We start from the raw sequence: 20,764 nt of genomic DNA, 5'->3' as shown, positions 1-20,764 counted from the left end.
GTGAAAAATAAATACATTTTAGCACGTTTATGTAGAATTGACCCTATCAATTAAAGGTGACAGCCTACGCTATTTTTAGATAATTATAATCTTGTTATTGTTATGGGGTTTTGTCTTCTGTAAGTTTTTTTTAAATGGCTTGTCTTTGTAAAAGTCTGTCCTTTCCGAGCGCAAAAACGCAGCACCAGATGAAAAAATGAAATCTCGTTTAGAAATCCCGCGATATGTCGCGTCGACCAGACCCGCTAGTAGCGCTGTTACCCCGCCGCCCAACCAGTCAGTGTACAACCGGGGAGAGAGTAGACATGCAGGATCCTGACTAGATTTCTCCGGAGTTTGAGGACGAGCACTGAGTTATGACGGAGTGCACCATTAAACCAGGGTCTGTGTTTTGTAACTGAATCGTATAAATCACAGAATAAGAAAATCAGCGCAGGAGAAATAGTTGAAAGCCAGCACCGGTCTGACAGTCAGCGTGTGGGAATGGCAGCTCCCCGGCCGATAAAAGGCATCCTGAAAAACAAGAACAGCGCTACAAACAAGTCGCTGCCCGACGATGAGCCAAAAGAGATTACAGAACAAGTCCCGGGGCTCTCGGAGGATGACCAACAGTAAGTTTTGCCTGAGCTGTGCTGAGGCTGGTAGCCGAGTAACGTTAGCTAACGATGGCTAAACACTTGTTAGCCTTTCTAACGTTACCCCGCTGTCACCCCATTGGCTGTTAATGTTTGCCGGCAATGTGTGGTGCCGAATTGAGAACTTTCTGGGTGTTTCTGTAACTATCAGACAGTGTGATGTCTTGTCTCTGATTTAAACCTTGATGGGAGGTATGACCGAGCGCTAACGTTTACACGGTGTAAATTACACCCCCTTCGAAGCAGGTTAGCCTGTAATAAACAATCACCACATGCAGTGTGACTGTAACGCCTGCTAACAAACGGTTATTCTGTTAGAGGTTTCAGTGCCCATCACTGTGTAGTAGCATGAATCAGCACTAGTAAAAGAAGGTGTGGAGCTGTTACCGCGATAGTGACAGCTCTCAGATGACCATTACCATAATAGGCATAATAACGTGAAGTTGGGCAAAAAGTGGCGCGTTTACGCATGGATGTGTAGACTAATGTATTGCGAGAGGATCGAGGATTTTCATGACCTAATCTAAGGCCATTAATTTCATCAACCTTCTCTGCCAGTGATTTTAAGCAGCAAGTGGTTTGTTTTATGGTCATGGATCAAGATTTGGATAAGGAAAAAACCCTCTGCATGTTAAAGAAATACACTGCATGCGATGCATGTCTAATGCAAGCACCGTGTAACACTTTGCCTGTTAAAGGATGTATTAGAGTGATCGATATCTACGACATTTACAGCACAGCTACAATCAACACCCTGTTACTAGACCACACTGTCCCTACGGCTTAAACTTTATACTAAATACTACGTGTTGCCAAAGATTTGATTAGTCTGCCAGACTTCAGATTTGTGTCCTCTTTCATTTTCCTCTGATATTTATGTCTGACACTGACATTATCACTGAAACAACTGTCTGTGGTAAACATGGTCGTCCTCATGCATGATTCGAAAAGCAAAAGAAATATGTTGTATCGCTTAAGAAAAACAAACCTTAAAAAACAAACTAGAAACATGATCATATTTTCTGAAGCAGTTCATCGGCATATAGAATTGCTCAGCAAAGCATGAAAGGACAGGACATTAGCAGTCACAAACATCATGTTACTTTGAGTAAGATCCTGAATGCATCACTTTATGCTACCTCAAGCTTTTGCATTTTTGATACACTGCCAGAGCACCACAAATCTGCTGTGGGGGGGAAAATCAAGGATTCTGATTCACTTTAGTCAAGGTGATTATTATTCTGCTCTTTCAAGGGTTGAATTCAGTACCATACTGTAAGCCATACCTTCAACAGACCTGAAACAGCTGCTGCAAGCCAGCACCATAAGGAGACAGGACATCCAAATCATCAGCATATATCAAATGGTTAATAAGGCTCTCCCTGATTTAGTGTTTTAGAAAGACTATCCTTTTATAAGTTGAAGAGAACAGGTGACAGTATCCCACCTAGTCAAATAAAAAGGGTGTAGATGCGCTCCTGCCTCACTGAACTCAGATTGATGTGAACAGCAATAATGTGGGATTCTTATCAGATATGAGGGGGGACACACTCACATCTCATAACACTGCTGTTGAATATTCATGAGGCTCGGTATAACCTCTGCTTTCTGAACACATCTAATTTGACCTTTATTTCCAGCTGCCTATCAGATTTTATGGGCACCTCACGTTATTTGGCTTAACATCCAACTTCATGTTGGCCAGCGCGACTGCTCACATAACCACTAGTAGTAAAGGATATCAAGGATGGGGGTTGGGTTGCTTCAGATTCGGGACCATTGCAGGGCAAATAAATCAGAGTGGGCCAATAGTCTCACAGGGACGTGACTAGGGTACCTAATGAAATGCTGATATGCAGAAACCGGTGCAGAGAACTGCTTAATCAGCCATCCTGTTGCCTGTTAGGTACTTGTGCTGAGGATTGAGTTGACAAGAGCTGCAGGTTATCTTCTCTCTGTCTGGAGCCTCACCTTCTCATATGCATTTGACTGTGGCAGGGAACAAGAACCAAATGACCGAATCCAGTTAGGTCATTTCCACAGCCAACTTTCTGTTTTCTCTCAGGCAACTTGTGCGTAAGCAAACTTTTGAAGCTGTTGAATTAGGTTGTATTAGTGCCAACAAGGTCAAATTTTAACAAAGGGACAATATATAAGTAAGCAAGGTGGTTCCATTTGGCTCTGCTGTTTTTTGATTATCCCGGTAATGTGTGACATTAGGAGACGTGGCATAGTGTGATCGAGGAGTGGACACAAATCCTAATAAGATCAAAAATGATGACTTAGTTGGGTATTTGTGACAGGAGGAATACCTGAAGCAAAAAAGAATAACGTTTGCACAGGAAGTTATCAAGGTTAATGCAGAGAGGTTCAGATCCCTCATTAGTGAACCCTTGAGCAAGTTTGAGTCGGTGCAAAGCACATTTGCAGTATGGGCTAAACTTTTAAAAAATGAACCCTGCTTACAGGATACAGCTTTACATATGTTGATGTGATGAAGTCAATAAAATGAATGTACACAACATATGAGGGCTTTTGAGGCACTACATGAAATGAGTTCTGTGTGCTTTATAGTCATGGACATTTATTAACACCACCCACCTGCCAAATGCTGCTACATTTTTGGGAGCTCACTGGACTCTATCAATAACAGCATTTATCATGTTCATGAATAAACCCTCCACATGTCTTACTGGTTACTTTCAAAGGGTAACCATCCAGTTCTTTTTACTTGGCAGAGGCTAACTGTGATTTACCATCCACTGTGCCTGCTGTTTATCCTGTGCCATCACGTCTAGACAGGAGGAGCTCTCTCTGAGCTGCAGCATGAGAAATTAGGCCATACCAGGATGGCAGTTAATAGTGAATTCCTAATTCAACAGCGAATCAAGCTTTTTCTGTACTGTTCTAAAAATAGCCTCTCTTTGACTGACGAGGAAGTGGAGGAAAAAGAGTTTTCTGGACGGATCCCGTGTGCAGCCAAGCACCAAATCCATGGAGAACTCGAGCTGGACCGTGTCAACACTGTCTGCATGCAGAGCATCCATGCTCTCATATTGTACCAGTATAGATGTTAATGTTTTGTCTTCAAACATTTTTCATAATTTTCAAAACCGTGGGTAAATGCTTGTCATCCCCTCCCCCCAAAACCGCCAAAACAAATAAACAACAAAATAAATCAAAACAAAAAAGCCACGAGACATACTAATCAAGTTGTTTATTTAGTCTGAAAGATATTGTTGAGAATCAAATGGTTAAGCAACACAGGAAGATGTAATGCACAATAAAGCTGATTTCAGAATCATCTAGAGTTTTAAAGCCTTATCAGTCCAGGGTTTCTATCTCTAAATGGGACTTTTTGGGGGGGAGGGGCGGTTACACATGTACATCAGTGGTGTGCGTATAGTTAAAGCAATGACTCTGTTACCTTACTCAACAGAGATGGTCTTGTTATTTTTGGCCATTTGTTAAATAACAGTGTTTTTGTTTTGTTTTTTTAAATGCTTGTATTTTTATCTCTGTCCTAATGAGTGTCCTGTATTTGGAGGTCAAAATCTCCTTCATAGGTACCAGCACAGCGTTACAAAGCAGGTTTTTTTTAAACATCCCAATAGTCAGTGTGTGCATGAATGTATTTAAAGGCTTATTATCCGAAGGTTTTATTGTAGAATACAGGCAGTTTATATACCGAATGATTTGCCCTGTTGAATGTCATTCACAAAAGAGTTGGGAAGGCTAATTTCTACCATGATTTTAAGTTGGCAGCACTAACAAAGAGCAACAGCGCAAACATGTTCTCCTTCTTATCATCTTCAATTGTATAAAACATCACATTCCCTCCACCAGCTCGCTCTGCCAGCAGGATATCCTGAAGTAGCTTTACAAAAACCCACCATTCATTTATGTGACCACCTGTCCGTGTTTACGCGCTTCATGCACTCTCAGTCTGACTCTGTGGTTTACAGTCAGTGCGATGCACCTTTTAGAATATTTTTTCTTTATCATCTCTTAGATCAAACAAACAGGATCCGCTATTCCAGCAATTTGTGTTCATGGACGTGAATTGGGGCCTTTTTATCATGACCTTTGGCACAAATACAAAGTTTTGTGTTTCAGTAGAAAGATTGGCATGTCTGAATGAGCTGTTGTTCACAAGAATCTTGGACACGTTACCATGGTGACCATGAAAACATAGTTCTAAAATAACTAGCAGCCATTGCATTTTTAGCCCAAGCTGTGATTTTCTTTTTCCAAACCTAAGTTATGTATTTTGAATTAATCACATATTATGTGTTAATAAATAATGCAAAAGTGTGAATGGTATGTGACTCCTATATGGCTGTGATGCGAGCGGAAAAAGGAGTCGCTCCGTCAACAACCCCCAGCCACCCCTAAATGTGGGTGAAGTTGTCTTTTTTTCTTTTGCTTTTTTTTTTTAAAGCAGAAAATGTTGATCTTGTGTTGTACGTGGACAAAGATCATTACAAACACGACAGAGCAGATTCAATTCAAGAAAACAAAACACATGTCCACAGACATGAGTTTGCAGAGCAGCAGGTGTGACAGCTTTACAAACTGCCACGAGATTGCTTTGGATTTGAAAAAGCAAAGATAAATCTTAGAGGAAAATAAAGTAATAGGGTTCATTAGAAGCGGGGATTATATTCCTTCTGCATTCAAGGCTAAAAAACAAGCACTGTTCCTTGTCCCTTTAATCACCCACTGCTATTTAGTTAACAGTAATGTCTGAGTCTCACACCCAGTCATATATAATTCATTGATGCCTCCATGAAATCCAACCTTTCCTTAACTGTCTCGCAGGCCTCATCATGGCTGTATGATGTAGTGTCAGACTGGTAGGCAGTGAATCTCTGATTTTCCATAACATGCATAGTAGACAAAACTTTGTTAACCTCTGGCTGTCATTTTACACTCCTCTGTACAGGTCAGATGGGGTCAACTGCGTTTCCAGTTGAAACTGGAAACACAGTTGACCAGCCAGCTTTTTTATCGAGGAAAGATCAACAGGTGTCTAACAGCCTCTTGTCTACAAGGTTAAAGTGTGACCACAGCTTTTTTAAGAAGCAGTAAAATGTGCAGATATCTTACTCTTTTGTGGCACATGGCCCAGGAGTGGGTCATAATTTAGTGTTATACCACCTGCGGGTGTAGTTTTGTTCAGATGAAATGAAACATTTGACCTTTGAAGTTTAGGATTCGTGACGTCCTCGTGATTGCCAGTGCATTTAATTTGTGTTCCACCCTGCTCCGCTTCTCCCCTGAACATTTTCCTCTACAGTCTGAGCAGATCAGAGGAGCTTAAGGAATAGTTTTCGTCCTAATTCTAGCTGGCCGTCTCTCAAACTTTGTGTAATCTTTTTCTGTGCTGTACCCAAGGGTGCGCACACTTGTTAAGTATATATCTTAATAATTCTCACTGTATTATCACTGACCTGCCAAATGGGTAATCAAAAAGTTGCTGTGTTGTCTAATAATTGTGAGACTATTTGGCTGTGACCATCTGTAAATGCAAGCAGATATAGGCCACTTTTACCAGTGTGGTTTACAGTAGATCAGTTGGAGAGGACAAAGGGAAAATGATAACGACTACATAAATGTTCAAATGGTTGTCTACGTTATCTTTTCTATTGCTTGCTCAACAGTTTGCAGTCAGCAGATGGATTTAATAGGAGGTTATCTTAACCATGAGTTATTTGCTCACACAAACCTGGTATTGGCTTGTTTTGTTTTTTCTCCTCTCACACCACCACAGTCTGCACAGCAGTAACTGAGGAGGTGGCTCGTGGCCTTCTTTTCAGGCCGTCTGCCTGTTGTGTGGTCTTGATCAGAGCTGATATTTGGTGAAATTCAAAGTTAAACTGGGACACCTGTAAAAACTGATTAGCGCTTCCCCGTGGCTGGTATTCATTTCCTTCCCTAGCTGCTACTGCTTTAATGCTAATTTTCCACGCTCCCTGTTGTAAATATTTAATTTGGCACTTTCATTTGGTTTAATTAAGCGTTCCCTTTGGCACGCTTCCTTTTTATGTTGTTTCCCCGTGAGCCAGGTCATGTCACTCGCTTAGAGTACTCAGGAAGCAGTATATTTTGTGAATTTATACTGACCTCTGTTTATAAACTGTGCCCGCTGCTGTTACTGCTGGCGGGCTGATGCTGCGGTAGAGGGCACAGGGGCTGGACCTTTCCTCACCGCCCTCTGCCTATGCCACCTGATAGCACGGCTCAGCTCGCAGTGATGACTCACTCTATTTAATGAGTTTTCCTGAAGCGTTATGTCGCCAGCTGTTGACCACCTTCGAGAGGAAGTCATCATCACATAAGAGATGGAGCTCTATATTTAGTGTGTACTAGTAGTTGGTTGTGTCCTGTTTTTTCTTCGCGTGCAGAGGCAGGTGCTTCATCTTTGCACTACAATTTTCACGATGCTCTTAATGACTTAGTGAAGATGTTTGGTGGGAATGAAACAGAGGGGTCTGCTTCTGTTTTCTTCTTTTTTTATAAATATAAATGAAACACTAGAGTGAAGTAAACAAAACACTAATGTGCAAAATCCTGTTTATTTCCAAGACCCTAGTCTGCTGTTATGTTGCTGAAGCTCTGCTTGTCTTTAGTCTTGTCTGATTTGACTCTTGCAGCTGAAATTTTCCCCAACTTGTCAAGTAGGAAGAAAGGAGCCACAGCAATCTCAGGTCAGGAATACTTTGATGCAGATGAAAGCTTTGTGGTTGATATATTTGTAAAAAGTGCACATTGATTCCACTGCTAGGCCACTTTGTGAGCCACAGTTCAGGCCAGCAGCATTGTCCCATTTTTGATGTGTCATTGTGACAAGCCAGGAGATCTACCTGTTCTTCCAGTGGAGTTCATTTTTTGAATTTGTCTTGTAAGTCTGAGATTAGCCGTAATCCATGTATAGGAAAGCTACATCAGCCTGGTTATAGCCCAGCCCGGACATCGCAGGGCCTTTGCTTTGGTTTGGGAACAGCAGTGGGTGAAGTCCTCCAACAGTTGATTCTTTTGTCATAATGCACAAAAATTAAAGTTGCCTTGGAATGCATCACAACATCCTGACAGTAAAAATAAGCTGTTACGTTGGAGGGTTGGGCGGTGGCACTTCTGTGAGGTTGGTGAGCACCAAGCATTTTGGCAGCTGATGAGAATCTTTTCTCCACCGCCCAGCTGTGTACCACTGTTAGCATGATGACATAACAGGGACAATGTTGCACATGTATCTGATCTGTTTACATTAAAAAAACACTGACTATGCCCTCTTTCCTAATGTCGTCAGGAAAGGCAGCGCGCCGGATTGACCAGGGAGATACGTGCTGTCTGTCATGCCTCTCACGCATGAAAAGGAGAGAGTTTGTCATCCTATAATCACTTAATCTGAGGCAGTCCCCATCATGACAGGCAAACATCTCGTGTAGTCTGAGTTCAGCATGAGTCCAACTGTTTAGAAATTGACATAAACGCAGCTCTTGTGTTTGAAGCTTTCATGTAAACAGTTTAATGAACCAGTTCATTCACATCAAGCAGTTGTGGCGCTCAAGTCTGTGGAGCTTTTTTGGCTTGTCGCAGGAGGCGGTGGATTAAGCATCTCCTGCCTCCCACTCCTTCCTGTCTCCCGTGATACTTGACCTTTTGTTCCATGAACAAAGTCAAGATGTGGTACCTTAGCGGAAGAAAGCAGAGCTGGGTTAACCAGACCCTGATAACCTTGAATTGAGGCTGTTTGGCTGAACTTGTCTGGAATTAGAAGTTTTAAATGTGTGAAAAGTAGGAAGTTTCCTTGGCTTGGAATAATTTCCATTTTATATTCACATTTCTTTCTCCTTTCAGTTTATTACAAGTAAGTCTACAGAAATCTGCCAAACTCTTGGCAGTGCAAAAACATCTTCTTCTGTGAGTTAAAAGAAACAGTTCCAGCATCACTCCTCTTGGCAGGTGGCAGGTGTTCTCTTTATCCTCCTGAGCAAAAATTCAAATTCAGCACTGATTTGCTGTCTTTGTCTCAGTTCATTTCCTCTAAGGATTTGAAAGGGTAGCACGGATTAGTGTAATTTTTGAACAAAACAAAGCCGAGGTGAAAACCTTATTCCCCAGATGAGAATAAAACCATTTGAGGGATTAGAAGCAGACGTGCTAAAGAGAGATGGAACCAGAATCAACTCTTGATGCGATTGTTTCAAATGAGTCAGTTGTTGGACTTTTGGCCTCATTCACTCACAGCTGATAAGCCTCACCACCCACTCAAACCCACACCCTCATCTGCAATGTGTTACCTTGACACAAAAGCAAAGACCGTGGCACTTCCTGGTAGTTGCTGGGACAAACTGGTGCGGAGGACATTTCTGGGCCGTGTGTGTGGGTTTGTGTGTGTGTGTTCCCAAAATAATGCGGTCTGAGTGAAAACTGGGGCACATTCAGTCCTAGATTAAATCTGTTCACTCGTCTCCCTGGAGGAAACTGGGATGGGATGGTAGCTGGGTGCGCAGTGGTCCACATTGAGTGACTGTCTGTTTAACCCTTCTTCTTCCATCCATTTTACAGGAAGAAGTCCCAGAAATGGGATGAGATGAACATCCTGGCCACATACCATCCACCTGACAAAGATTACGGCCTGATGAAGATCGATGAACCCAGCACACCTTACAACAGGTTCAAAATATCATTTTAAATATTACTAAAACAGCGCTCTACAGGGCAGTTTATCATTCGTTTCTTTTTCTATAGAGGTGCCTGACTGTTCAGGACTTTTTCTTGCCCTGCTTTCATTGTCCACTTTATAAACTTCTCTTTCAGGATGATTGGGGATGACGAAGATGAAGGGGCACTGAGTGACTCAGACGGCCAAAGTGGACTTGCAGTCGATGACCTGGCATCAAAGTAAGAATTGAACTTGAGCGCTGGGAGACAAATGCAAATGAAAAGCGAGGGTGCAGCTGATTGTAGACGCTATCATTGTTGTCCTTCAACGGGAATGTGCATAAAAATGACTCCGATGGCTTTCAGACACTGAGCGCCATGTTACTGCACAATTATCCATAAGTCCCAGTGACAGAACTTGTAGTAATATTCTGATCCACAAACATATGAAGCAGTCTGTGTGTTTTTCTTAACAGCTGTTCCATTCAGTTAAAGTATGACTTCAAATATACTCCAATGAATAAGTGTTTTTACTGAAATGTATGCTGGAAGTTGGAAGGACTATAATGCCAGCATATAGTCACATCCTGCTGATTCGTTTTTAAATATGTGACCTATTGCAAGTAGTTTCAGTGACCACTTTGAATTGCAAGGGAATCAATCGCACATCAGGTGGGAAGCAACCTGTCTCCAACCAAGGTTGGCAAATAATTGCCATCTGATCGTCAATCAGAGCCACCGAGTGCAACTTGTCTACGATGCATTGCTTTGCAATGAGAGTTGACTCAACTTGTTGCCACCTGGGTATATTCATGTATAAAAGCAAGGCTATTGAGTGCCTGTGTCACTTTGCAGTTATCTGCCATGCTGCAGCAACAGTGTCACTATTTGTAAAGGAATTAGCTTCAGATTTGTGAGGTTATCACGGATGATGAAGTCAAATAAGAGTAGGAACGGAAATAAGCTTCTTTTTTCAGTGTTGTATCAGGCTTATAAGTATTTGGTGATGACAACAGATGTAAACACGATTTGCTTATCAATGAGTTTGAGGTGCTTTCTTTCATGGACATCTTATTACTGCTTATGCTAACAAACCCCCAGCTAACATTGCAGGGTCTTCTGCTGTCCTCAGGCTGGGGCTAAACCCTGTTTTTGGTCTGCCAACAAATTTCCTCTATACTGTAACACGCTTGCTAAAGCCACTATGGCACTGTCTGTATTTGAAATCTGAGAATTTTACAGTATGTGTGTTATCGAATCCAGTTTGAATGCACTCCACATGTAATCTCTTGGAGTGAAAATACTGAATTAGGAGCTGAAGCTTGAGGGCATACTGAAGATAGGTGCTTTTACAAAACAAGTGATTTGTGTCATAATTCATGGACACAAATGGAAAGCAGGAGGGCGGATAACATCTTATTGTCTCCTGCTATTGCGATCCAAAAGGTCTGTGTTCAGAAGCCACTCCGAGCCGTGATGCGGACGCTAACGGGAAGCTCGAGAAGCGTGTCCGCTGTGAGTTACTGTGCTTACATAAGCGCATCGGCGCAGTTGGGGATGAGCTCGTTCGAGTGTGTGTGCTCCAGAGTGTAGCGATTAGCTTCAGGCTTGGAAGTCAATTAGCCGCCTTTGTTTGCTTGTGCAATGAGTGCCAGCCATTGTTTTACACTAAACCCTCCAGATAGTGCAGCAGCTGCTCTCTTCCTCTGCGCTCTTCCTCGTTTAGATCCTCGGCATCCACTCTCTCTCTCGCTCCCGTCATCCATCAGTTATCCAACTGTGCTTTTCCTGTGCTACCTTTGCTTCTTAACTGTATCTCACGTGCCATCTCTCTTCCTCTTGTCTTCACAATGCTTCGCCAGCGTTGTTTCAGCACATAGAAACAGCTCTCGAGCTGGTTGGTTGGAGAGCAGTTGCACAGTAAATGGGAGCTTCCCCGTGGGCACTTTCACATTTTCACTACCATCCACTCAGCCATGACTCGTTATTCATTTTGTCCACCTCTGTTAAAGCTCTTTGTTATTTTTATCTCATGCTTGAGTACTCGCACACTCTCATCCCTGCACTTTTCACTCTGCCTACTCGTTTTTCCACCTCCCCTAATGCCTCTCCTGCTTTGTTTCTCTCCAGTTTGTTTGTTTGTTTTAACCACTCACAGTGACTTTGAGGCTCTATCAGTCATTGCCTGTTTGCGTTTGGTTTCACACTTGTGTAATGGAGTGAAACCACAATTAAGACAAGTAAAATTGGATTGTGAATCTCCTGATGTATGCCCTTTCTGTTTCTCTCTTAAGGCTGGTGGCAGCAGAGGGCTCAGAGCCTCGCTTCATGAAAGAAGAGGAGGAGAGCAGCGAGGAGGAGGAAGAGGAGCTCACTCCCGAAGAACAAGGTAGACATCCACTCAGATTTCAGTGGAATACTGCAATTTTTTTCTCTGAAGCGGTCATGGGCTTGCAGCCTATTTTGGCGTGTGCGTCCTGCAGTTCACCTGTTTATGTATTCCTTCCACCTCAACACAAAGTGTCCTACACAGCTGTGAGGGTGACTAAATGCAGAGTGACACTCCACAGCCAAGTGCTGGCAGAGAGGGGACAGACTGAGAAAGAGCTCAAGTGTTCGGTGTGCTCTTGACCTTCTGCTGACTTCCTCCACACACACACACACACACACACACACACACACACACACACACACACACACACACACACACACACACACAGTGACTCTCTCTCTGTCAGCATGCGTTTAACTGTTCTCCCACTTTGCCCTTCTGTGCACACTCTCGGCACACTCCGCTCTCAGATGCAGAGCTGTATTAGGAGACACACACACACACACACACACACACACACACACACACACACACACACACACACACACACAGAATGTATTACTGTTGCTGGCTTTTATATTTATATCTGGCCCGTGCAGGTAACAGCGAGAGAACAGTCTGGAAAGTCACAAATCCGGTCAATATCCTCCCAACTGCAAGAGCATCATCAGCAGTTTTTTGACATGCAGTTTAATCATGTGACACAACAGGATGATAAGATTTGTTAAAAGCAATAACAACAGATGTGTGTTAGTGCATGTTAATAGGATTGTCATTAAAGTACTCTAACACTGAATTTTCTACCACAGATGATCTGTTGTTAATTAAGTTAATTTATTTATGTAATGGACAAGCCCAAAGATGGGATTGGATGTTTTTTTTTGCAGTATAATAATCTGAAAATCTAATTAAATTAGAAGTAAACTATCCCGGGGTGCAAAAGTAGCAGAGTTCATCCTCAACAATATTCATACAGTTTTATTATGCAGCCACAAAGTTATTTATTTTTTTAAATTATTAAATAGTCTTACATCAACAAGTACTGACACTAAATGTTTTTATTTGCTCTGTATTTCTGCGTACATGCAGTGTCTGAAATGGTTTAATTAGCCCACTGTTTCACACATTAGAAACTCTGCTTCTGCTTGGCCAAACCTCGTTGTAACCTTTACTGTCTCAGATGTGTGCATTAAATGCTGAGTTGGCCAGTGCCGCATCACTGACACTGTGAGGCGTAAACACAGGCCAGCAGCGCCTCTGTTAGGTCTCAAACAGGCTCCACACAAAACTGCTTACATTACACAAAGGCCAGCTGGATCAAACAGCAGAAATGCAGGAGTCGCGTAAACATTCACAACATCCACTCTGACTCACCGGTGAAGGTTATCCGTGTCCTCGAGGATGCGGTGTGGGCTAATCAAAGTCAATCGGAGCGTTTCCATGACCACAGGAGTACATGGCATCAGGAAAGGAATGAAAATTTCTGTGTTTAGTTGTTGATGGAGGAAGGATAGTGTTTGAGTCTGGAAGTGTAACTGGAACATTTCTCTTGGATGTCAGTGAAACCGATCCATAAGATTGCTGAGGTTTTTGTGTGAAGATGTTAGCTTTCTTCTTTTAGTTGCTATAGCGACCCTCGCTGCAATGTCCAGACTGCAGGTCATGCCATGCTTGAGATTTTTTTTTTTTTTTTTTTAAACAGGCACGTGTGTTTCCCTCTTATTCATTATTTTAGACCAAATAAAAAACTGCAGACACTTAAATTGTTGTCTATAGTTACTATATTGTCTATTGCAGATTGTTTACTGATGCCAGATGCAGGACAGTATTGTTGCATGCTTTTACAGTGCATCAACCTTTCCATGAGTCACAAGTAAAGCTCTGTTTTATCATTATAGTTATAACATGCCAGCATTGAACTCGCTGCTTTTGGCAAATTAAAGTGATTTCAAATGTCTCTGTCCCCTGTAGCCAAAAAGAAACAGTTTCAGATGATGAGGAAGATGCACTACAATGAGGGCCTAAACATCAAGCTAGCCCGCCAGCTCATCGCCAGCGAGCTAGAAGCTGACGAAGACGAGGAGATGAGAGATGACACGGAGGAGACGGAGGAGATCAGTGTTGACCCGCCACAGGAAGGTGAGGGGAGGGAGACTGCGGCCTGTCGGGTATTTGTTAGAGCAGTGATTCCCAAAGTGTGAGCTGGGGCCCCCTGGTGGGCACTTTGAATTCACTTTTTATTTGTATAAAAAGTGAATTCAAGTTGGTAGTAGGAAGTGGTTAGTTTGTGATATTACTCATTATTCTTATTGTTTATGCCTCAACTCTTTGCATATGCCCAGGTAGCAATTTATAGCCAACAGCCTGTGTTTATGTTTTTTGAATAAAGTTTTCAAGGAAATACATTACTTGATTAGAGTGAAGATTTAAGATCGGGTGGGCCTCATGGATGTTCTGGTTTTTAAGTGGGTCGTAGAACTCTTGACTTTAGCAATGGCTGTGTTCAAGCTTTTTACTGGACATGTTTCAGTTGCATGTAGAAGTAATTGTTTCGCTCATTAGTTTTCATGTCCCAACGTGTACTCACTTTGACCAAACTTTATAGTCATGAGTTTGGTCCGTTTACTGAAATGGCAAATGGCTCACTCACGTCCACTTTTTCCAGGATGAAAAAGCTGAATAAAATCAAAATATATCCACTCCTGTCTTTTCTCATGTCTTTGTTTCTTTCTTTCTCCAGCTGATTCTCTGGACTCATAGATGCCGTCTCCGACCTTCAGCCCTGCGTGTGTTTGTGTGTGCGTGTATTTGTCGACTCAAGAATCAGAAAGACAATGCTGCTGATGTTTTTAACACTGAGCAACACAGCAAAACACCGCTTCAACACCCATATAACAACTCTCAGCAGCCATTAAACTCCCGGTCACACGTCTGGCTCTACTTTTCCTTCCAACTGTGCAATATGACACACTGGTTTTTTTCAGCCTCCACAGTCTGTACAACACACAAAAGAAGACTGTTGCTCCCTCCTCTTCCCTCTCCTGTTGCCAAGAATTTCTTCCTCCCGCCTCTTCTGAACTGGCGTCGCAGTGAAGGGTGTGATTCTGACCCTGAATGGAGGATCAAGGCCTTTAAAAAAAAAAAAAAAAAAAAAAAAAAGTACCAGGACTCCCGTCTGGCCGCTCCACATGGCTTCTCTGTCGGCCACAGAGCCAGCAGATCAGCCCTGGAGGAAGCCAGGGGAAACCCCACGACCTCTTCAAAGGCGTATCCGAGACATGACGACGGCTCTTTCACCGATGGCTGTGAATATATATTTTTTTTGGTATGTTTTTGTTTTGCTTTATAACCCGCTGCTCTGTTGTGTTGTCCTTCCCCCTTCAGTACTGTCTGTGATAAAAGTTGGTCCAAATGAAGACCAGTTTGTTTGTTTGCTTTCATCCACACTCACGTTTCTTAACAGTTATGCTGAAGACTTCTCATTAGTGTAATGGTGTTAAAGTAAGTTGGGGGTTCTGTATGTAGCCCACAAAGTTAAAATTTTGCCACCAAAATAATAATAATCAAAATTTGATGCCTTACATTGATTAAACTCCTGACATTTGTAATATGTAGAGCAGTGCATCTCAGATTGAGGGCTGTGCTGAGACGGCGTCTTGACCGTGGGGCTGTTGGGCTTTTTGGTTTATAAGCCACTACTTGCAGTGCCTCACCTCGATACTCTCCCATATGGCTACACATTAACTGTATTTACATCAGCACATTGATTTGTTTTTCCCCTGGTATTTCTCAGTTTCATCATTTCGGTTTTACAAACATGCGTGCCTCATCAGCACCTGATCGAATCCACTGAGAAATTCGGCCTGTATGACGTCTACTGAGGCACTTTTTTCTTTCTTTTTTTAAATCAGACTAAACTAAAATCGGTTTGTTTTGCTGGTGCATGTTGGGATATGAGGGAAGATCAACGGTATGAGTGTTCTCTTATTTTCCTCGGCAGAGCAGTAACGGTAATTTAAACAGTGTTTTGGGGGCTGTATTGAAGTCTTGCTGCTGAGGTAAAACATCCACTGGAGCGCTGGCTCTGCTCTTGCGTAATTTGCCTACTGCATTAGAGCTTTGACAGAATCTGTGATTATGTTATTTAGTTTGTGTTTTAAGCTTCATCACACACCAGTTGTCGGACTTGTCGAGCATCTTGGTGTGATGCAGTTTGGGATCTCTGTAGAAGGAGATGCTGATGCTACTGACCTTAATGGAGACGTCGGAAGTGGCTTTCGATGGTTTTTTGTAATGTTTGGTGTTCCTGCAAGCGCCGAGGAAGTTGCAACGTAGTCTGACTCGAGTAACAGAGGAAAGAAAGCAAAGGTCCCGATCCCGACTACACACTGTACGACTTGAGTCTAGTAAACAAAGAGGAGGTGTTTGAAATGAAAAGCGTGCAGGAGCCTTGACCGTCTCGTGTTTGGAGCTTTCGTTTCCCTCTGACCCTTTAATTCCTCACTGTGATTGGAAGTATTGAGCTTTATATTGTGGGAATGCGGAAAACCATTGAAACATTTGGACTTCTGGATTTATTTTAAAGTCTTATATAAAAACACCTTCTAAGAGAAACTCTGTAAAGTGAGCAGCTAATTATCAAAGGGTTCTCATCAGGAAACAGGAAGTCGATGTTCTCTAGAAGCTCTTCTTCTTCGATGACTGAATCCATAGACTGATAGAAGAGTTCAGAGGACTTCATCTTCTCACTTAGATAAAAAGGACAAGATTAAAATCTGACACGATGACCCCGTAGGTGGTTATTACCCATCAAAAGAAAACGTGCCTCTCATGTATTTTTGTACATGTGTGTAAAATGAACATGATATGCCCCGCTGCTTGTTTCCCGTGTCTCGCACAACTTGTTTCCCCCCCGGTTTGCTTTCTAAGGATGATAGACTGTTAAGCAGCCCCACGACTTTGCACTGTCTCAGACTGACATGGATGTTGAATCCGTGTTTGTACTTTGTTTTGTTTTTTTAAACTACCAGACTGCATGTTCTTTGCATCATCAGATTGTCTATATATATATTTTTTTCCTTTCTTTTTTTGTCTCTGACCATTAAACACACGTTGTTAGGAATTCCTGTCGTGTGGTTTGTTTTGGAGCAAGAAAATCTGAACTAAACGTGTGTCTGTCTGATTAAAGCCACAAATTACACAGCTTTTCTTAACTGCAGCTCACACAACTGTTTGGTCCTCTAGTTTTTGGGTGTTTAAACTTTTTCTCTTGACATGAGTGTGAAGAGAGAGAGAGAAGCCATTTTAGGTCATCATTCAATTTTTTTTAAAGATTTTTTTCTAGTTTTTTTTTTTTTTTTTTTTTTTTTTTTTTAAAAAAAGAAAAAAGAAAGCTGTAGAAAAATCCATATTTTAAGAAATAAATGTGTCCATTCCATTAACATACTTTCCCCCCCAAGTAGTCCTCATATAAGTTGGCAGAAATAAAAGTACCCATTTAAAAAAAAAAAAAAAAAAAAAAAAAAAAGTCTCTTGAACTCAGTTATAATACTTAACAATGACTTTGCAGATATTTGAAGCTTCTAACCTAACTGGACTTTTTATTAGCAATACACAGTTGCTTTTTCCCCCTCGTACATTCAATCAGGTGCTGGAAACATTGGAGATTTTGGTCCACATGGACACGATCACGTCACACAGATACTGAAGATTTGTTGGCTGCACATCCATGGTGTGAATCCTTTTCACCACATCACCAAGATGCTAGATTGGATTGAAATCTGGTGACTGTGGAAGCTGTTTGAGTGGAGGGAACTTATTGTTATTAGTTTAACGCACCTGTTTGGGATGATTTGAGCTATTTTGACCTGCTGCATTATCCTGCTGGAAGAAGCCATTTATGATGCCACTACTACCTGTAGTGATACGCGGCAGAATGAATCCATGCTTTCATGAAATGAAATGAGCAATGACCCAGACTCATCAGACCAGGCAAAGTTTTTTCCAGTCTTTTATTGAGCAATTCGTCTCTGTTAACCATAGAGATGGTAGTATGGGGAAAATCCCAGTTTTTTAAGCATTCAGACCAGCTTCTGGAGTACCAACAACGACGTTGCACTTAACATTGCCTTTTTCCCCAAATGTGATGCTCAGACGTGCATGGATAAATGGACTAAGCTGCTACTAAGCGATTAGCACATTAGACATTAGATAACAAGCAGCCAAACAGGTGTACCTAACACTAGTGAGTATATGCAATATTCAAAAAATCTTCAGGTCTGCTTTTTAACGTTAAGGTACTTTATTGCTGCCCAACAACCCCAGATTTATTTCAGAAGTCTGCACTGCATTATAGCACAGATAAAAATCAGTTTTTCCATTAAGCTAAAGCAGATATTGTGCCTGATTCCAGGTGATCTACTTTACATTAACCATGTTACAGTCCCATCACAGTTGACTTTTACTATATAATGACTGAGCTAATGGTGCGTAAACAAATTAAAAGTAAAAAAGCACATAAAATATATCAACAATGAAATTATTTCAAGCATATTTAAAGTTAGTGCCATACAGATTTTCTTTAAATAAGCAAAACAACAACAACAAAAAAAAAAACCCTCTTAACAGTAGGCCGCCACCAGATGGCGCTGTCGCACAAAACATCTCATCTTCCCGGAGGATTTCTAGTCATTCTCAGAGGATAAAGCTTGACATTCTCCGTGCAAAGGATTATTCTGCGTGTTTCGTCTGGTGTGTCTGTTTCCGGTAAGGAAAAAAAAAAGAAATGCATCATCTGAGGTCCTATTCAGCCTCAAAGTGTCGCTGTACTGTAATCGAGGCAGGCGAACTTGTTTTCATTCCCGGGGAAAAGTGCTCATTATTCCACTCAGTGTTTCTCGTGGAGTGCTCGTGTACTTGAAGTGTAAAGCACAGTGGGGAACATCCCGTCCACCTCAGAGATCGTGTCGGCGATGAAAGAGCCATCACTCCTGCCTGTTTTCGATGTTATGGACCAGCAAGATCATAATTGCTTTATAATTATAATAATAAAGATTCATATTTTATGCCAAACTAGAAAAAACAGGGAGTCTGTTTTGAGCAGAGCATATTTTCTTTACATATAAATTCATTTATATAAAAATATTTTCTATTAAAACAGTCTGAAAGCTTCAACTTCAATTTTAATATAACTTTATCACTCACAAGCCTGGTTTCCAACATAAAACACGATACTGGCAAGAGTTAGTCAGCTGTGTCAGTCACACCTGTAGGGAAATCATGGACACAGTTAATGCAACACCTTCTGTGCACATTGCAGGTGCGGGAAATGTGAACCAGTGGCGATTCTAAGTTTAAACGTTTAGGGGGGCTCAGCTCTCATTCATGATGCCAGCAGTGCCTTGTAAATAAAATTAATGGAATATGCTGTTTGCAAATGTAATCAGCCCTTTTTGCATTTGCACAACTCAGTTCAGTTGGATACACATTACAGTGTCACCTTCAAAAGCAATCTAAGCAGTTGGATGACCTATTGTAATGTCTGAGAATAATTCAGAGTGAATAATCAGACCTAATCCACCTGGTTTAACCTATTTTAGGTTTGAGCTTTTTTTTTTTTTAGCTTAGGTTTAGATATCAAACCCGAGGCTAACCCTAGAAGAGCAGGTTGCAGAGCCAAAACTGATTACAGTACAGCACAGTGCTTAGTGATGTCATCATCAATGAATCTGGGTAAAACAAAAGCTACAGCTTTATAATTTTTGATGAATTTGACTACATGTCCACACTTCCGGTTTATTTTGCTCTTTCTCTGTCTTTATGCCGTCACCCAAAAGTGAAATGTTACAGTGAATGAAAGACATAAACGGATCCATATCAGTTCATAGCATAATTCAAAGTGAGTAAAGCCTGCAGCTGGACATTGATCTGGAGCTGTACTGTAAACAACCACTGAAGCCCAGTTTGCCCATAAAAGGATTTTTTTTCTGTTTTACAAACTAAAAAAATAAAGTATATGTGAGCAGACTAGAGAATCATAATGATTTAGGCTACATTAGCCAAATTTGTTTATGTTATTTTGTCACATAAAAACAAGCAGATGCTTTATAAGTCACAGTGATTTCCACGTGTTATCACAACAGTTTGTACTTCTGTTATATTCCAGTTAAAGTGTGTTTTAAATCCACATCACTGATTTGTGTCATTACATTACCTCTTCATTAGGGGTGCACTGATAAATGGGTCTAAACTTATTGAAAAAACCTTCAATTATGTTTAATTTTGCTGACATAAAAGCAGTTACCGGTAAATTAAAAGTTACTAAAGATACTAAAGTCGGCTTATCATTTGTGGGCTGATGGCTACGTCTTGTGGTGGTTTCCTAAAAGAAAATCAAAAGGAAAAGCTCTTTGGGACCATTGCACGTGACAGTATGAAGTAGGGCAATATCAGAGACTTTAAATGAGAAGGACTTTGGTAATAATCAGGGGGAAATATCTCTTCATTTCCAAATGTCCTGCACAGAATGTTTTGAGTGCAGAGTACAAGAAAACTGAAGGAAAGGAAAGTGAGAAAGATTTATTTTCACTTTCTCACAGGATGAAATATAAAGCACATGTATGTGTTAAAAAGATTAATAATAAATAAAATATATAATAAAAAATATCTCATGAGACTTTTGAAATATATTTAAGCTTTTATCCTTGGAAATGTTGTATTTAAATTAAAATATATTTGCTATTCACATCCTAAATACCAAGCCTGCCATCTGCACAGTTTATTGTTTTTTTTATTTATAAGTTACTGTTTATTTGAAAATGTCAGACCACCTCCCATCATCACTAATGTGTCCCACATTGTTTCTCTCAAACTGTGTCTTTGCCTCATGGTTACTTCATGCATTTAAAAAGTAATTCTAAACTAATAATATGTATTTTTTATATGTTTTATAGAGTAATGTATATATAATGCAGTGAAAAGTATTTTCCCTCTTCTTCTTATTTTGCGTATTTTCCACTTTTTTCTCATGTTTCAGATAATCTGATTTTTTTTATATTAAACAAACCTGAGTAATTGTCTTTAAATAATCATTTTATTTATCAAGAGGAATAACGTTATCCAAACCTACCTC

At 41.0% G+C, this 20,764-nt stretch overlaps 1 protein-coding gene across 1 annotated transcript; it reads left to right on the top strand.

The window, feature by feature from the left end:
- The first annotated feature begins 236 nt into the window (after window positions 1-236).
- ppp1r2 (protein phosphatase 1, regulatory (inhibitor) subunit 2) lies at window positions 237-16,756 on the top strand. Its single transcript, XM_040032090.1, has 6 exons — window positions 237-611; window positions 9,207-9,314; window positions 9,459-9,542; window positions 11,597-11,691; window positions 13,606-13,773; window positions 14,375-16,756. The coding sequence occupies exons 1-6, from the start codon at window positions 484-486 to the stop codon at window positions 14,392-14,394; spliced, it is 603 nt and encodes a 200-aa protein (XP_039888024.1). The 5' UTR covers window positions 237-483; the 3' UTR covers window positions 14,395-16,756.
- Window positions 16,757-20,764: the final 4,008 nt, after the last annotated feature.

This window comes from Simochromis diagramma, unplaced genomic scaffold (assembly GCF_900408965.1).
Source record: "Simochromis diagramma unplaced genomic scaffold, fSimDia1.1 OVJJ01000334.1, whole genome shotgun sequence".
NCBI classification, from domain to species: Eukaryota; Metazoa; Chordata; class Actinopteri; order Cichliformes; family Cichlidae; genus Simochromis; species Simochromis diagramma.
Note: the sequence above shows the minus strand (reverse complement) of the source record. Positions and strands in the feature narration are given on the sequence as shown.